At 49.2% G+C, this 18,472-nt stretch overlaps 2 protein-coding genes across 3 annotated transcripts; one reads left to right on the forward strand and one right to left on the reverse strand.

Annotated features, from left to right (window-relative positions):
- Positions 1-259: 259 nt before the first annotated feature.
- On the reverse strand, positions 260-18,245 carry LOC146436880 (mas-related G-protein coupled receptor member H-like). Of its 2 annotated transcripts, none has more exons than XM_085063290.1 (2): positions 17,940-18,245; positions 260-2,458 (listed from the first exon to the last, which is right to left on the reverse strand). In XM_085063290.1, exon 2 carries the CDS (start codon positions 2,437-2,439, stop codon positions 1,435-1,437), a length of 1,005 nt encoding a protein of 334 aa, XP_084919416.1. In that variant the 5' UTR covers positions 2,440-2,458; positions 17,940-18,245; the 3' UTR covers positions 260-1,434. The 2 variants fall into 2 exon arrangements, with proteins under 2 accessions (XP_084919416.1, XP_084919415.1); XM_085063289.1 differs by lacking the exon at positions 260-2,458 and adding an exon at positions 6,979-8,425.
- Positions 11,208-12,598, forward strand: LOC146436881 (mas-related G-protein coupled receptor member X2-like). The gene has a single exon (XM_085063952.1). It carries the CDS (start codon positions 11,208-11,210, stop codon positions 12,150-12,152), a length of 945 nt encoding a protein of 314 aa, XP_084920078.1. The 3' UTR covers positions 12,153-12,598.
- Positions 18,246-18,472: the final 227 nt, after the last annotated feature.

Genomic DNA, 18,472 nt, shown 5'->3' on the forward strand with positions numbered 1-18,472 from the left:
CTGGGGCAGCCAGAGCATCTCTGGGATCTTGTGCCAGGGTCTCAGCACCCTCACAGGGAAGAATTCCTTCCCAATATTCCATCTCACCCTGTTCTCTGGCAGTGGGAAGCCATTTCCCCTTTTCCCATCACTGCAGGCCCTTGTCCAAAGTACCTCTCCAGTTCCTGGAGCCCCTGTAAACATCCCCAGCTCAGTGACCTCAGTGAAGCCACAGGGAGATGGGTGATACCCTGTGGAGCCTGTGGTGATAAACAGGGGTGTCACCCTGCTCCTGAAAGGGGGTGGCTGTGCTGAGGACCACAGACTCTCCCTCCCCTTGCAGCTGCACCATCTGAGCCTGCTGGGGGAGAGGCCAAAGCCAGGGCAGAGGAAGAATTTCTGAAGGCACAAAACCACCAGCAAGGATATCAGTAAAAACCAGTTCTAATATTGAAGAACAGCACAACAAAGAACTATCCATGTGTGTGTGTGACAAAAGGACAGTGAGGGTAACGATAAAAAGGAAAATGGCCTAAAAGCTTAACAGCACACAAACAGAACAGAACTTATACCTTAAACTCAGCAATTCAACAGAGGAATAACAATAAACAGCATTTAATCTTACACCTTCACTTTCCTAAAAGGCCTAATTTACTCACATATCTCAGGTACTTAAACACCTGAGAGAGCAGCATTTCTCCCACATTTCCATAGCAGATGGACACATGTGTGCACACAGGCAGAAAGAGTCAGTGCAGGGTGAAAATACCCCTGAGAGAAATTCCCCTCAAAGGCAGTAAAGTGCTCAGTCTGGATTCTTTTGCATCTGCAGAATGGATGAATGGTTGAGCCTGGAGCAGTGTGGGGATCAGCCCAGGATCAATAGGTGTTTGGGGATCCCCCAAATGCAGCAAACAAGTGAGTTCCTGGCTCGGGGAGGCCCCACTGAGAGGGAGGTTCTGGTCAGTGCTTCTGGGGCCCAGGAGAGCTCCAAGGGTCTCCTTTTGGACTGCTGTTTATAGGCCCCAAGAGATGGGCTTCAGTCACAACCATGTTTCACCAGGCCGCACTTCATGTCAGACACTTTCTTTGGGAGTGTAAGAACAGGGATGTTGCGCCATTCAGACAAGAAAACCAGTTTCCAAGGGTGTTCCTAAAAGCCAGGAGCTCGTTGGAGAGCAGCAATTCCTGGGAGCAGATGGAGTTTGTGATCAGCTCCAGAGCAGCTGAGCCCAGGGGCTGCTCCTCAAGGCTGAGGCCTCAGGAGCATTTCTGAGATGCCAGTGCAGCCTGGAAAGGGGAAGGGGATGCAGCAGCACAGGGAGGATGATCCTGTGGATATTTATTAATCCGGTGGCTCAAGGAATACCTCAGCCACTGTCCTGAGGTCCTTCAGCAGTGCAGTGGAAGGGACCAAAAGGCTCAGACCGCCGTGTCCATGGTGGGATCATTGCTTCAGGGAGTGTTTTCTTCTGGCTCCTCAAAGACCCTCTGGAGGACCTCCCTTAGACACTGCTTGGAGAAGTGCCTCCTGAAGCTTTCCGTGGAAAAGTGTCTCTTCCAGCTCCCCATCAAGAAGTAGATGAAGGGTTTGATGGTGCTGGTGATGCAGGTGAGCAGTAAAACAACCTGGGAGGACACAACGGTGTAGCCGAGCTGCTCCAGGAAATTCCAGAGGCTGAGGGGCAGATTGAAGACCACAGTGAAGAAGATAGCAACACGGAGTCTCTGGTGTTGCTTCTGCTGGAAGCCATGCTTCAAATGAATGAAGAGGATTGTGCTGGAAAGGACCATGGTTGTAGCAAAGAGGATGAGGTACAGGGTGTACAGAGAGATGAAAGCCACCCGGCAGTGCTCCTGCTCGTGTGACTGGCATAGGGAATTCACTGTGGGAGTGACAGCCATCGTAGTTAAGAAGAAGACCCAGAACAGGACATTCATCACCACCCAAAACAGGTGCTCAGGGACTTTGCAACTGCAGCAAAGTGGGCAGAGGATGGACCTGCATCTCTCAATGATGATGAATGCCAGCTGTAACAGCCCCAAGTCATAGCAGAACAGTGACAGCTGGAGAAGCAAGCTTGAATACTTCAGGGGCACAAGAGCAGAGCAGGACACATCCTCCAGCAGGAAGAGCAGGGTGGAGGGGACCATAAAGACAAGGAAGAGGAAGTCGGTGATGGTCTGGTAGAAGAGGAAGTCGGTGATGGGGTTGAAGTGGAGGAACCAGAGGACAGCCCCATTCCCAGCCAGCCCACAGAGGCTGATGAGCAGTGTGACACTGTGTATGCCCACGTTGGTGGCATCAATCCCACATGAATCTTCTTCAGTGGGTAATGGGGGAGGTGGGGACACGGTGCTCACCTCCATGGATGGACGCTGGACAGGTGGTGGGATGAGGCCCCTGGCTGTGGTCAGAGTGGATGGGGAGTCTGCTTGGAGAATCCCAGGATGGACCATGCAGCTCCTCAGCAGCTCCCTGCAGCAGGAAGGATTCAGTGGAGAGCAGTGAGATGTGCAGGGGAGGAGGGCAGTGGAAATGGTGGGGTGGGAGAGGGAGGTGGGAGGGTTTGGATATTTATCAGGGGATTGGTAAATAACATAGTAAATAAAAATTTTCAGCTCCCCTGAAGGTTTTCAAAGACCAAGTGGCCAAAAAGATAAAAGAATGAAAAGGTATGGACACAGGATGATAAACGTGGGTGAAACCAGTGGAGAAACAGATAAGGAGGCTTCCAGTGGTTTTGGGGCATGTTCTGTAAGAAGAAGCAACAGCGCATGGCCAAAGGAAAAGTTCAAGCAAGGTCGCCTGTAATATTGCAGCATTCAGTGAATACAACCACTAGAGACCTCTCTTAATGAACCTGCAGGACCATTAAAGGATTTCCAGGAGGAGGTGGATGAATGGAAATTAGTTCTAGGAAACAGATGTTTAGGTATCAGATAAGAGACAAGTTTTAATGCCTCTGTATGGTTATAATGGATAAAAACCCCGTTGAAAAGTCTCACTGCACACAGAATAAGGAGAAATCCTTCCATGTGTCCTTCAGAGGTAAAGAATTCCTGCTTCCTAGTGCTTTACATTGTGTTAGAATGTTTATTCCTTCCCATTTTGGGATTATTTCTGGTGAAACCAGGTGGGAGAACTACCTGATCTCATGTAAAACCTGGGTTGTTCCTCCAGAGATTGTGTGCCAGCATGTGGACTTTCCTGGAGAAAACCAGTGATTCTCCTGGATTGATTTGGGACACAGTTTTGACATTTTGACAATGAGGCATTCTTTCTGCTGTGGGAAGCCTGCCCATATAAGATGCCTTCCAAAAGTGGTATTTTGGAATTTGATATTTTGATATTGGCTTCTTTTGCTCATTTGGAACTTGATATTCTGGTAGTTTGAAACAAAATTATTTTGGTATATTGAAACTACTGTTTTTTATACTTGGTGGTTTTTGGTATTTTTGTAACTTAGTTTTTTGGTGTTTTGTAAGGTATTTTTTTTGTCTTTGGTAACCTAGGTTTTTGGTATTTTTTTAAGCAGTTTTTTCGGCATTTTGGAACCTGGCTTGGTTTTTGGTTCTGCATTGTTGGTTTGGTTTTTTTGTTTTGCTTTTGTTTTTTGGATGTTTTGGTAGGATTTTTTGGGTTTTTTGGTTTTGGTTTTGGCTTTTTTTTTTTTTTTTATGTTGGAACATGGTTGTTTTGGAGATTAAATCAGTTATTCAGTCATTATGGTTTCAGGTCAATCTAAAGGCATTAAAAGGGATGGTATTTAAAAAAAAAACCACCACTTGTATGTACATTGAAACATTGAAGGAAGATTGGTGGATCCTCTGGTGGAACTGCTGCCAGGGAGAATTTAATTTAATATTGTAATCAACAGCAGTCTTTGTATGGATTAGAGTTGGGGAAAAAGTGGCCACAAAATGGTACCTTAGACAATAATATTTTTTAGAATTGATGTTCTTCTTGTGTTGAGGACAAAATGGGATGAATTGATGGATGCTGAAATGTTTTTCCCTTGGAAAAATCACTGTGAATAGCAAAGGGATTGTAGTACCTTTGGATCCTTTTGGTTTGCCTTTAGAGAAAGACAACATGGAGAAAAGGATTGGTGTTTAGTGTGTAGCATGGGACAAGTCTGCTCTAAGCATTTAGATGGTTAAGGAAAAAAAAAGCTTTAAAATTGAGTTGCAAAGTCCTGTGCAGAGGAGTGAGAAGGCTAGCTGCAGGCTTAGATAAGAAAGCAATAAATGTAAGAGGAGGTTTGGGAGGAGAGTAAAAGTCTCCTGGCTCCTCTTTTCCTAGGGCAGCCCTCAGATGATTTTAGAATAAAACTCCAGAAAATCCAGACAACAGAGGGTTTTGAGTGTTTTGATATGAGTAAACTCCTTTTTGTTGCATGGACAGGACGTATGAATTGAAAATAGGAAAAAACACAAGCAGGAAATAACTAAACAGAACTAAATAGAAAATGAGAGCAGAAAGAAATCAGCAAAGGACTCTCACCACTGGGTGGCAAGGGAGAGTCTCATGGCAGGAGAAGTGTTTGAGTTCCTCGAGCTTCATTAGGAAAAGTGGGAACAAATCAATGTGGATATTGTAAAAAGTATAGAAGAGCAAATGTCCTCAGGTAAAACCCAGCACCTCTGCAAACCCTCTCAGGGCAATAGCAGAGGATTTGTGAAGAGGGACCAGATGATTCTTCCCCAGCAGAGGAACTGAGGAATGAAAAGCAGGATTTTTGGTAGGGCCAGGAGCTGGTTATTCAGTAATAAATACTCTGCAAGGGGAGTTAAGGAATCACTTTATCACAGTTGTCAGTGCCATCAGTACTCATGAAACGTGCCCCTTTTCAGCCCAATTAAATTCACATTGAAATCCCTGAAATCCCAAAATATGTGTAATATGTTCAATGCTTATGATATGCTTATGAACATATCAATAAATATGTTCAATTTTTATGTTACAGGAACTGACTTCCCAATCTGAACCTACTCCAAGGAATATTAAGGATCCAGTAATCTCCATTGTGTCGGCCAGTGAGATTCCTGGGAAATCAAAGAGTGGAACTTCTAAGAATCAAACTAAAATCACACACAGGCCTGGTAAGACATGACCAATATCCTTTAAATTTGAAATATTGAAAGGGATTTTTAGCAATTGATAAGATAGAATGGTAGCTAACTCATATACACTCATAATCATGCAAAAAACATCCCCCAGTAAGAAAAAAAATATTTTAATGGTTCACTGGAAGAGATTTAAAGGATGCCTTTTTCTGCACATGTCTAAGCCATGAACACCAGGAACTATTCACATTTAAGTGGGAAAATCCACAGGTAAGTCTGTATTTCCACAAGTATTTAGAAATAGCCCCACAGTTTTGGAGAACCAACTGGCAAAGGAATTACAAGAACAGTAGACCTTTAAACTGCAAGATGTTCTGTTACAAGATGTTGATGATATTCTGCTGGCCACCAAAACTAAAGAACAGTGCTGAGACCCAACTGTTGAATTGTTAAACTTTGGAAGATTAAATGATTACAGGGGATTGGGAGAGAAGGCCCAAGTGATGAAGAAGACTGTGAGCTTCCTGGATTTTGAAATTCTCCAAGGCTAAAGGATACTAAGCACAAGCCATGAGCTGTAAGAGAATTGCATGTTTTGCTTGGAATGGCCGGGTGGTGGATCAGGAATTTCAGATTACCAGTCCACCCTTTGTATGGAGTTTTATAACTGCCCATAAAGATTTTATTGTATGGACTGATGATGCTTGGGCTGTGTTCAAACACCTTTAAAAAGCACTAATGGGAATCTGTCTTTGGGCTTGCTAGATGCCAGGAGATCTGAAGATGCTGCAAAAAAGGTCATCCATGTTTTGGTTCTGCAACAGGTGATCTGCCCACCAGGTATTAAGTCAGAATAAAGTGCAAAAGATTGTCAGTTAATTGAAGCATTGTATTCTAGTTCTTGCCCTGGTGGATGGGCAGTCACTGCTGCTAGGCAATAGCTCCTGAGGAAATAAAGCAGCCATAGAGCATGACCTGTGGAGCTCTGCTGCCCTTCAGGGGAATATTTGGGATCAGCAGCATCCAGACCCGCTCCGACCACCTCCAGATCCCTCCTGACCCCTCCAACAAACCCCAGACCCCTCCCATCTCCCCCTGATTCCCTTCAGACCCCCACCCTCAGGGCCCTCTTCCCCCAGGCAGTGCCCCACAGCCCTGCTCCTGCCCCGCTCCAGCCGGGAGCTCCGGCAGTGTCTCCGCTGCTCCCGGCCATTCCTGCTCCTCCACCCCAATAAATGCTGCTGGATCCATCCTGCCGCTGCCTCTTGCTCCTTTCTAGAAGAGGCTGGGGGGCTGGACACTAAGGGGGGAAACTCTGGAGAGAGGTGTCCCAGAAACATTCCCCAGAGCCTTATGGGGCAGCCTGGGGTGAGCATCCCATGGGGAGGGACTGGAATCTCAGGGCTGGAAATGGGAGAGATGGGAAGGACTGGAGGTGTGTGGGCTACATGGGGGAGTGTGATGGAAGGTTGGGATGGGGGTGTGGGACATGGTGGGGCTGTTTGGAATGGGGTGGGGCATAGTGGGAAGGTGTGGGCTGTGGTGGGGCTGGTGACCTCAGTGAAGCCACTGGGAGAGGGTGATGCCCCTTGGAAAATGTGGTGACAAACACAGGTGTCACCCTGCTCCTGGAAGGAAATGGCTGTGCTGAGGACCATGGACTTCCCTTCCCCTTGCAGCTGCACCATCTCAGTCTGCTGAGAGAGAAGCTGAAACAAGGGGAGAGGAAGAAATTTTGAGTCCTTTGCACCTGACTCACAACATTAAAAAGAAATTATATTTGGAGAGTTTTTTTTGCTGTGCCACTCAGAGAGCAGCTGGGAAGGGAATGCTGAGCCCCTGGGCCATCCTGCCCATGCCGGCTGTGCCGCTGCCATCCCAGCTCTGGGCACTCGGGATCATGTTTGCTGCAGGGAGCACAAGCCATGCCTGTGTCCCCTCCCTCCCTCCCTCCACCCCCATTCCTGGCTGGCAGCAGGAGCCAGAGGAAGGCAGCAAGCGCTGGCAGACGGGGTGAAGGCAGCTCAGGGTTCAGGATGCTGTTTGTTGATATCAGACTGCAGTGGGATGTAAGAACCATGCTGGGGGGATTTTTGGAATTACAGTTGTGTTGGGAAGGATCCCTTTTGGGGGAGTAGTCTTTTAGGTCCTGGGAGGGAGGAGGAAAGCCATTCTCCAATGTACTCCCTGGAGTGCATCCCTCCCACATGCCCCTGTTGTCTTCTCTTGCAGGATTACATCGTGGGAGGGGGGATGTTGGGGATGTTTATTAATCAGGTGGCTTGAAGAAACCCTCAGCCACTGTCCAAGGGTCCTTCAGCAATGCAGTGGAAGGGATCAACAGGCTCAGAGTGCTGTGTCCATGGCTGAATCATTGCTGCTGGCAGTGTCTTCTTCTGGCTCCCCCAAGACCCTCTGGAGGGAGAGCTGGAGTGACCTCATGGAGCAGGGTCTCCTCCAGCTCCCCACGCAGAGGCAGATAAAGGAGTTGCTGGCACTGTTGATGCAGGCGAGCAGGAAAGCAACCTGGGAGGACACAATGGTGTAGCTGAGCTGCTGCAGGAAATTGCAGAGGGTGATGGGCTGACTGAAGAGCACACTGAGGAAGATAGTGATGCTGAGCCTCTTGGGTTGTTGCTGCTTGGCATTAATGAAGAGGATTGTGCTGGAAATGACCACAGCTGGGGCCAAGAGGAAGAGGTTGATGGCAAACATGGAGATGAGAGACACCTGGCAGTGCTCGTGTTCCTGTGATTGGCACAGGGAAGTCACTGTGACAACGAAAGTGATGGAGAGCATCCAGAGCAGGACATTCACCACCCATAACACGCGCTGGGGGCGGTGGCAGTGGCACCGGAGTGGGCAGAGGGTGGAAATGAATCTCTCGATGCTGATGGCTGTCAGCAGGTACATCCCTGTGTTGCAGGAGAACAGGGACAGCAGGAAACATGACATCAGGTACAGCAGGGACGGGGCAGCAGAGCAGAACAAATTTGTGTGCAGGAAGAGCACAGTGCAGGGGACCACGAAGAGGAGGAACAGGAAGTTGATGACAGCCAGATGGAAGATGTAGACAGTGATGGGGCTCTTTTGCATGCGGAAGCCAAGGAGCCAGCCAACAGCCCCATTCCCAGCCAGCCCACAGAGGCAGATGAGCAGTGTGGCATCATCTATGGCCAAGTCAGTGACATCTATCCCACACAGATCGTCTCCATCAGTAGGTGAAGTGGAAGGTTGGGATGTGGTGCTCAGCTCCATGGATGTACGCAGGGCAGGCAGTGGGATATGGATCCCAGCTGTGGTCAGAGTGGATGGGAAGTCAGTGGTCAGTGCTTGGAGAATCCTGGGATTGACCATGCAGCTCCTCAGCAGCTCCCTGCAGCAGGAGGGATTCAGTGGAGAGAAGTGAGATGTGCAGGGGAGGAGAGTGCTGAAAATGGTGGTGTGGGAGAGGGAGGTGGGAGGGTTGGGATGTCCAGCAGGAGATGCGGAAGGGAAGGTCAGGGCAGAGGAGGGAGGAGCTGGGGAGGACACTGCAGTCACTGGGAGAGGGTGGCAGGAACAGAGCAGCTGCTGGAGGAGAGGCAGGTGGGGTAGGGAGGAAGGAAAGCATTGCACTGACCTGGTCGGTGTGGGGCAGCAGCAGGCAAAAGGTGTCTGTCCAGATCAGTGGCAGTTCCCAGCATCTCTTGCTCCTTTTGGATCCATATCCTAAAGCAGAGCCTCCAAGGACAGTAACATGAAGGAGAAAGTGCCCAGATCCCCAGGAGGTCCCCACTCCTGCCCTGCTGACTTCTCTCTGTGCCCTGTCACAGTCTTGCTTCCTAAGGGTTGGTGGAGTCACGGGGAAGTCGGAAACTGCCGCTCTGGCTACATCTGAGTTTCTCTTTTACTTTTTTCTTTTTCTGTAAAGGAAGTGACTTTTTTCAAAAGCTCCACCAGAACTGTGTGAATGGCTTGTCATTTCCTCTTGACTAGAAACACTTCTTCCCTGCAGAATGTCCAATCTTCTGCCTGCCGTCCCACTCCCAACAGTTTTCTACCATTGCTCATTTCTGTTCCCTGAGGGGTCATGGTCCCTCCAGCAGCAGAGGGATGCTGGTGGTGCTGGTGGCACTGGAATGCTGACAGTGCTGGCAGTGCTGGGAAGGCAGCTGGGTGCTTGTCAGAAACAACTCCCTTTCTGGAAAGAGCTCTGGGATCATTGCCAAAACCTTCCCTGGACTCAAGGGAGCACAACTGAGACAAGAATTCCCCTTTGTTGACATTCTTATGCAGGCACACTCTGTTGAAGCCTTTCACTAGCAGCTCCTCCTCCTCCTCCTCCTCTTCCTCCTCCTCAGTCCTGTGAGCACTTGTGGTTGTTTTTACCTGATCCCACCCTTTTTCCAGCAGCGACATTTTCACCAGACAAGGTTACTCCAAACACCATCCAATCTGGCCTGGAACAATTCCAGGGATCCTGGGGCAGCCACAGCTTCTCTGGACAATCTGTACGAGGGCCTCAGCACCCTCACAGGGAAGGATTTCTCCCCAATATCACATCTGAACCCACCCTCTGTCAGTGGGAAGCCATTCCCCCTTGTCCTGTCACTCCAATCCCTTGCCCAAAGTCCCTCTCCTGGAGCCCCTTTAGCTCATGGATCAGGAGCTGTTTGCACTGGAAAGGATTGGCCCAGTGAGGGGATGTGAGATTCCATAGCTGGGGACACAAACACAGTGTCAGTGAGGAAGAGAGGAGGCAGTTCTGCTCCCAAGGTCTCCACACACACCAGATTCCAGCAGGAGCATCCCAGCTCCCAGACACATGTCAGTCTGGGTGGGAATCATCTCATTTCAGCTTTCTAGGAATTCTGTGGAATTCATTGTAGGTTGCTGTCAGACTCCCAAGGGAGAATAGAAGATGACTCAGATGAAACCTCTAGCTTTCTAATGGTTGTAGCCAAGAGAGCAACATTGATTCACCTCTTCTCAGAAAAAAATGACATTTCTGACATGTTAAATCATCCCTCTGCTGTATGCCTGTGCTCCAGCTCACACACAGCATTCCATTATTGCATGAATCCTCTTGGAAACTGCATGGTGAAAGTCAAATACCATTGAAGTTGTGGTATACAAGTAGCAAAACAATATTTGAACCAGGAATCAAATTTTGTAGTGCAGGGTCCTAGGGATTCACCCCAGGAATGAGAGGGGCAAGTTCAGGCAGTTCAGAAGACAAGATTTCAGGACTGGGGTTGCTTTAAAACCAAAGAGGAACCTGACACAGAGACAAACTGCTTTTCCTACAGGTCTTGTTGCTGAGGCTTTTTCCTGTTACTCATTTCCTGGACAAAGTCAAGAGCAGATTAGAAGCAGAGCTCTGATACCAGCAAAGGCTCAGAAATAGTTCCCTGTTTGTGAGAGCCCTGGAGAACATGATCCTGCAGGGACAAAAGGGGGCCTGGGACAGACCCCTCACTGGACACTGCCCAGGCTCACTCAGCCGGCTTCTCTCCCCTTTCCCAAGTGAGCATTCCAGGGAAGCTCCTGAAGATCCTGACCCAGGGACAGCAGCTGGTGTGTGTGAGGCAATGTGAACCCACAGTGTGACTGCTCCAGTGAAATTCTCCAGGCTGAGAAAGGAAAGGTGAGACTCTTCTCTTTCAACACAATCAGTGTCCCCCTCTTTGAGGTGGGAGCTGCTGACTGATTTTGGTGGGGGAATTTCAGTCTGTAGGGTATGAAACCTCTAAATATTGTGGGGAAAGGGAGAGGGGGAATACTGAAACGAGTGTCCTGCTGAAGGAATCCAGCAGCTCAGTGATATCAACTGACACCTGAGAATCCAGGTCAGATCCACCACAATGCCACTTGCTCTGATATCTCCACAGGCAATCTTTTCCTTCTCCAACTGTTTTCCTCCTCCAGCTCTGTGCTATCCAAAGTCAGGAAGGAGGTATCTCCCTGGCTTTTGTGCCAGGCAGTCATACCCATCTCCCATATCCTGCTAGCAATCTGTCCTGTCCCTTGCCTCTCCCTGTGCTGCTCCACATGGAAGCTGGGGGTGGGAAAAGATGGGGAAAGCCACGTGTGGGGGACAGCAGTGTTGGTAAGGTGTGTGTGTTTGTCACCCCTCCAGCTGTGTGAGGGGAAGGAGAAGCAGCAGAGGTGTCACAATGAGCACATTGTCCCCCGCCACGGACACAGCCAGCTCTGCCTGCTGGAGCCAGCCCGGTGGGAAAGTCTCCAACGGGAGCTGGAATGAGGACAAGCACTCCAACTGGGCCCAGTGTGACAACAGCCACTCGAGCAGAGTCCCTGTCACGCTGCTCCTGTGCCTGTGTGGAATGGTGGGGAACGGGGTTGTCCTCTGGCTCCTCGGCTTCCACACCCGCAGGAACCCCATCACCATCTGCATCCTCAGCCTGGCCATCGCTGACTTCACCTTCCTGCTCTTCATCACCATCGCCCTGGGGATATTTTATGTCCCAGAGAGCTTCTGCCACCAGCTGGGCTCACGGGGTGTGACACCCAGGCTGAACGTCACCATCCTCTTCTCTTTCACTGCCCGGCTCTACTCTCTGACAGCCCTCAGTGCTGGGACAGCTCTCTTTGTCCTCCCTGTGTCCTGCTGGCCCTGCCACCGCTCCCAGCGCTTCCCGGTGCTCCTGTGTGCCTTGCTCTGGCTCCTCTCCTTCCTGCTCACCGTCACCCCCTGTTTCTGCCCTTTGGTGCTGGTGGCCTTGGTGCTGAGCTACCTCTTCTCAGTGCTCACCCTGATCTGTTCTGCTCTAGCCCTGCTGGCCAGGCTCCTGTGCTGCTCATGGAAACAGCCCCCACGGAAGCTCTGTGCCCTGGTCCTGCTGCCTGTCACCTTCTTTCCCTTCTTCACCGCTGATTTTGGGTTCTGGCTCTTGCTGAGAGCCTTTGACCCCTCTGTCTTTGCCCTCAGCACCTCTGTCCTGCTCGCCTGTGCCAACAGCAGTGCCCACCCTCTGATTTACTTCCTGGCTGGGAGCTGTGCAAAGGAATTCACCCTCTCTGTTAGAGTTGCCTTCCAGAGGGCTTTTGAGGATGTGCCAGAGCCCCGGAATAGGGACAACACAGTGGAATCATCATAAAGTGGAATTCTCGTGAAATAGAATCACTGTGAAATAGAATCATGAAACATCCTGAGTTTGAAGGGACTCATGAGGATCACAGAGTTCAGCTCCTGGCCCTGCACAGGCTATCCCAACAATCCCTCCCTGTGCCTGAGAGTGCTGTCCAAATGCCCCTGGAGCTCTGTCAGGCTGGTGCTGTGTGCAACAGGGGAACTCCTGCCTGGGGTGGATTCTGGATGATGTGAGGAATCATCATGGGAAGGTTTGGGTTGGAAGGAACCTTACAGATCATCACATTCTGACCCATTCTCCATTGCCAGGGACACCCTTGAAAGCTCTTGTTTTCAAGTCTTTGCTTTGAATCTTTCCTATTCAAGAGGTCTGAGCTTTCTCTGCTCCAGAAATGAGCTTCCTACCCTGTGGAATATTAAAATTGAGTCACCAAGAATCAGACGTTCTGCAAATACTTTTTTTTGTGTATTTCATTAAAAACAGCATGGAGGTGGATAAGAAATCTTGGCACAGCAGTGCAGAACAATTCCTGAGTGATTCCTGTCCATCTCCAGCAGGTCCTGACACACGGGAAGACTGAGGTGGGGAAAATTCACACTGAGCTCTGTTGCCCAGATGAGTGGGCAGGTGTTTGGGATTGCCTCTGGAAAGCTTTTCCCAAAATGCACACTGAGTTTGGGGCTGTGGGCTGTCAGGACAAGGGGTTGGAGCTGGAACTGCCTCTCCTGGATCCTCCCATTTTCTCTGGGCTGTCTGGATGATTTTAGCTGAACTCATGTTGCAACTGTGACTTGAGGTTTGGCCACTTGAGGTGCGTGTGGTGCTCCTCTGGGGAAAACAAGGGGAACAGGGGTAAAATGAAACTGGCCCTGCCTGGAGACTTGGCAAAGGCTGGATTTTCTGTGTGGAAGAGGGAGAGGGAAGGAAAATGGGACTTTTCATGGAATAGAGCCTGTTGAGGGGTAGTGACATTTTCCATGGTTCTCTCTTCTCTCTCTCTCTCCCAGTCCATGCTATCAAGGATCTGGGGGATAGGCTGGGAATATGAGGGTGGTGAAACCCTAGCACAGGTTTCCCAGGGAAGCTGTGGCTGCCCCTGGATCCCTGGAAGTTTTCCAGCACAGGTTGGATGGGGCTTGGAGCAATGTACTCTAGTGGAAGGTGTCCCTACCAGTGGCATGGGGTTGGAAGAGAATGGTCTTTATAGTCCCTTCCACCCCTAACCATTTTATGATTCCATGGAAAACAAGAAGCTCAGGTACGGAGTGGCTGGGTGACACTGGAGACAAGGAAGGTGCTTGGAGCTAGAAAAATACATGGAAGGATCATGATCCTTCTGCACTTGCCTTGGGAGAAACTCCCTTCATGATGGGAGTCCTTTCCTGGACAAGAGGTTGTACCTCAGAAAGTTTCTACTTTCCAATGGACAGGAAAATGGGAGACAGGAAGAGAAAATCCCTCTCAGCTGTGGAAGTTCCTCTGTTCTGTTAATCATTAACAACTCTGTTAATCAATGCTTCTTAGATGTTTAACCTCATGTGAGTCAATGTGGTGGTTTTGATTGGCCCAAAACATCAGTAAAGTATTTTTAACATCTAGGAGAAATTTGGACCCCTCAGAAGCTGTTGTGGTAGGCCTGGGGAGGTGTCTGAGGGGTGGGGAGTGGCACAGAGATGGCTCCTGTGTGTCCTGAGTGCAAGTTCTGGAAGTTTTTACATCAAGTCCAGCAGAGCCAATCTCTGATGGCTCTGAAGGTGATGGACATGCTGCTGGCCAAGTTTGGGCCAATTGGAGGTGCTGGTTACGCCTCTGTGAAAACATATTTAAGAAAAAATCAAAACAAAGCAGGCACACGCTTTTTTCACTTCTTTGTAGTTGGAGGAGGAGGAGGTGGAGGTGAAAATATGTGAGGGAGAACAGCATGGAGATGTGAAGGTCAGTGAAAAAGGTGGGAGAGGAGGTGCTCCAGTGCTGGAGCTGAAAACTCTCTGCTAGCTGTGCTGAAGGCCATGGGGGGAGCAGGAGGTTCCCCTGCAGCCCATGGAGCCCACAAGGGTACAGAAATGCACCCACAGCCCATGCCAGAGGAGCAGGTAGATGCCTGGAGAGGGCAGTGATCCAGTTTGGAGTCTCAAAAGCGATAAAGCTACAGAGGCCTTTTCAAGGAAGAGAAAGGCCTTTTCCTTGCTCCTGGCATGGAAGCAGCCTGGCCTCAGCTTGGCAGAGTCTGCACAGCACCTTATGGACAAAGAGACTCATGTTGCAGCAGAATTCGGGCAGGATGTTGCTCATGAGATTGGACCCACGCCAAAGAAGTTCCCAGAGGACTGTCTCTTGTGGGAGGGACCCCTGGCTAAGTAGAGAACCCCTCTCCCTGATTGGACTGACCAGAGAACAAACCCCTCTCAACCTGCCCCCTGTCTGTGTTGTGGGTTTGGAAAGAGGGAAAGGGGGGTGAGCAGAGAGACTGCTTCTTAAGAGGGTGGGAGTGAGAGCAGAGAAACTGTCTGATGAGAAAGAGAGATAAGTATAGATAAAGAGTATTTGTAGTAGAAAAACTGTGGTGATGAATAGATGTATGGACCTGCTCTGTGGACTGAAAAAAATACCCCCCCACACCCTGCCCCCCTACCCAGGTTTGGTGGTTATAAAAGAGGAAAGGGGGTGAATACTATAGATTCTTTAGAGGGAGGCAGGGGGAGTGAACAAAAACTGTATGAAAAGTTTATTTTTGCCTTGCATTTATCCTCCAACTCTGTTAGGTAATTAAATCACTGTAAGGTAATTAAATCAACTTTAAGCTTGGAGCCTGCTTGCCCTTTTTCTTTTTCTGTGCATCCTCCTGCCAACCAGTGTCCTATCTCATTTGACCCATGAGATTGGTGTGTATTTTTTATAGTTTTCTTTTTGTAGCAAGAGAGAGTTGAGATGCCTGGCGTTTAGTCAGGGTTAAACCTTGACACTCTCCAAAGCATGACTCACCACCCAAGGCTTTCACTCTCACTTCCCTTTCCAGAAGCAGTGGCACGTTGCCTTCCCCTGGATTTAAGGCAGTGGGAAAAGGAGGGACAACTTCCCCTGAGCAAGAGATGTGTCTGCTGCCCAGGTCTCTCCCAGGAATGAGGAGCTCTTGGCACTGTCTACATCATCCCAAGCATTACAAGAAAGTGCCTTAGGAAGAGCTCTGGTATGAGACAGGTACCTGCCCTCCTCAGACAAGACAGAGGCTTTAGAGTGGGAAAAACTAAGGAAACGAGCAATTTTTGGACACTGTTCACCAGGGATGAGCTCTGCAGTGAATGGATGTTGTTTATTCAACAAATTTTGGGGTCAGAGTTACCATGTTGGAAACAAACAAAACAAATAAATCCAGATCTAATTATGGGGTAGTAACAATGTGAAAAAGATCAGTACAACCTGGATTTTGGCTCAAGCTGCTGTGCAGAGTTGCTGTTCAGCTCCTCCTGAGAATGGCCAGGTTCAGGATGGAGATGCTGAAGGGCTTCCTTGGACATTGATGCTGGGGAACCAGAGGATGGCCTCATTCTGCAGAACAGCAGCATAACCCCCTGATTTCTGCACAATAAAATGGTCCAAGCACCTGGTGATGTGAATTTCCTTATTTCAAGTTCTTTTTTGGTCTCAGGCACCAGAATTCTGTGGAATTCACCATCATCCCTGCACTTTACTCGGAATGATTTAATTCTGGAATGAAAGAATGTGACAAATTCCCACTTAAAGGGCAAGGGAATGCAGGAACCAGGTGCCAGGGGGATTTTTGGGATCACAGCTGTGTTGCAAAATATTCCCTTGGGGGAATAGTGTTCTAGGACCTGGGAGGGAAGAGGAAAGCCATGCTCCAGTGTGCTCCCTGCAGAGCATCCCTCCCACATGCCCCTGCTCGCTTCTCCTGCAGGAATACAGTGTGGGAGGGAGATCCTGTGGATATTTATTAATCAGGTGACTCAAGGAAACCCTCAGCCTCTGTCCCAGGGTCCCTCAGCAGTGCAGTCAAAGGGATCAACAGGCTCAGACCACTGTGTCTGTGGTGGTGTCTTTTTTGCTGGCAGAGTTGATTTTCTGCTCATCAAAAACCCTCTGGAGAGATTCCCTTAGTGACCCCATGGGGCAGGTCCTCCAACACCTCCCCACTAGGAAGTAGATGAAGGGTTTGTAGGTGCTGTTGATGCAGGTGAGCAAGAAAAAACCTGGGAGGACACAACAATGTAGCCGAGCTGGTGCAGGAAGTTCCAGATGGTGAGGAGGAGAGTGAAGAGCATAACGAGGAAGATAACAATGTCACGCTTGTTGAGTTGCTGCTGCTGGGAGCCACGTTTTGCCTTAATGAGGTTGATTGATCTGGTAATGACGTCGGGTGCAGCAAAGAGGAGCAGGATGAATGCAAATGTGGAGATGAGAGCCACCCGACATTGCTCCTGCTTGTGTGATGGACACAGGGAAGTCATCGTGGGAATGACAGTGATGAGAGTGAAGAAAGCCCAGAATTCGACACTGTGCACCACCCACAGCAGGCGCTCTGGAAGGCGGCAGTGGCAGAAGCCCTGGTACAGCTTGTACATGCCCATCCCAATGCTGGTGTCTGTCAGCCGCCACAGCCCCCAGTAGTAGGAGACCACAGACATCTGGTAAAGGAAGCTCAGGTACACCTGGGACATGATAGTGGAGCAGGACACTTCCTCCACCAGGAAGAGCAGGGCAGAGGGGACTGTGAAGAGGAGGAAGAAGAAGTCCACGACAGCCAGATTAAAGATTTTGATGTTAGGGTCTTTCAGGCTGAGGAGGCAGAGGACAGCCCCATTCCCAGCCAGCCCACAGAGGCAGATGAGCAGTGTGACACTGTGTATGGCCATGCTGGTGACATCTATTTCACATGGATCATCCTCTTCAGTTGATGAGGCAGGAGAGGGGGTGACAGTGCTCTCCTCCATGGATGGACGCTGGGCAGGCAGTGGGATGAGGCCCCTGGCTGTGGTCAGAGTGGATGGGGAGTCAGTGCTTGGAGAATCCCAGGATGGACCATGCAGCTCCTCAGCAGCTCCGTGCAGCAGGAAGGATTCAGTAGAGAGCAGTGAGATGTGCAGGGGAGGAGGGCAGTGGAAATAGTGGGGTGGGAGAGGGAGGTGGGAGGGTTGGGATGTTTGGCAGGAGAATGATAAAGAACACAGAGAATAAAAATTTTCAGCTTCCCTGAAGCTGCTGAAAGACCAGCTAGACAAAAACATAAAAGGATGTAAAGGTGTGGACAGAGAAGGATAAATGTGGGTGGAACCAGTGGAGAAACAGATAACACAGAACACAGTCCCCAGTGCTTTTGGGACAAGTTCTGTAACAAGAAGCAACAGCGCATGCCCAGAGGAAAAGTTCAAGGAGGGTCACCTTTAATATTGCAGCATTCAGTGAATACTGCAATCCTGTACAGTGAATACAGTGAATACATTCAGTGATATTTATGTCTTAGGAAAGAATCACTTTTTTATGACTTTGAAAGACCTTAATAGATAAAACCCCTGTTGTAAAATCTCTCCACACACAGAAAAAGGAGAGATCCTTCCGTGTGACCTGCACACATAAAGAATTCCCACTTCCTAATGTGTTCCATTGTGTTAAAAAGTTGTTTCCATCTGATTTCAATATCAAGATACAGAAGGGAAGCTCAGGGCAGAGGGAGGAGCTGGGGAGGACACTGCAGTCACCAGGAGAGGGTGGCAGGAACAGAGCAGCTGCTGGAGGGGAGGCAGGTGGCGTAGGGAGGAAGGAAAACATTGCACTGACCTGTTGAGTGTGGGGCAGCAGCAGGCAAAGGGTGTCTGTCCAGATCAGTGGCTGTTCCTGGCATCACTTGCTCCTTTGGGGTCCACATCCTAATGCAGATCCTCGTGTAGGATTTGGATCCATAGGATTAGATGGGTTTGTTTGTCAGTTTTGCATGGTCGGAACAAAATCCGAAGATTCGTTCGATCTTCGAGAGATGAGAGATCTCTGAAGTCAGGTCATAGAGCATGGGGTTAATTGTGAAAGGGCATGGGTGTAGGAGAGCTGCCAGGGGCTGCCAGACGCAGCCCAAAGGAGGTCAGAGGAAAAAGAGAGAGAGAAAGAGAGAGAGATAGAGCAGAAAAGATAGAAAAGAAAAAGATGCGAGGTTGCCATTTACAATACAATAAATCATCTTCTGTGTTGAATATTCTAATTCTTATTAACCAATGTAGAACAAGCTACAAATCCTACAACATTTACATACAACCTATTAGAACCATCGCATTACCATACGGCGTTATATTTTAAACTCTAAAAACTGCTCTTTGGAT

The sequence above is a fragment of the Lichenostomus cassidix genome, chromosome 5 (genome assembly GCF_008360975.1).
Source record: "Lichenostomus cassidix isolate B80296 chromosome 5, HeHo_3.0, whole genome shotgun sequence".
NCBI lineage: Eukaryota > Metazoa > Chordata > Aves > Passeriformes > Meliphagidae > Lichenostomus > Lichenostomus cassidix.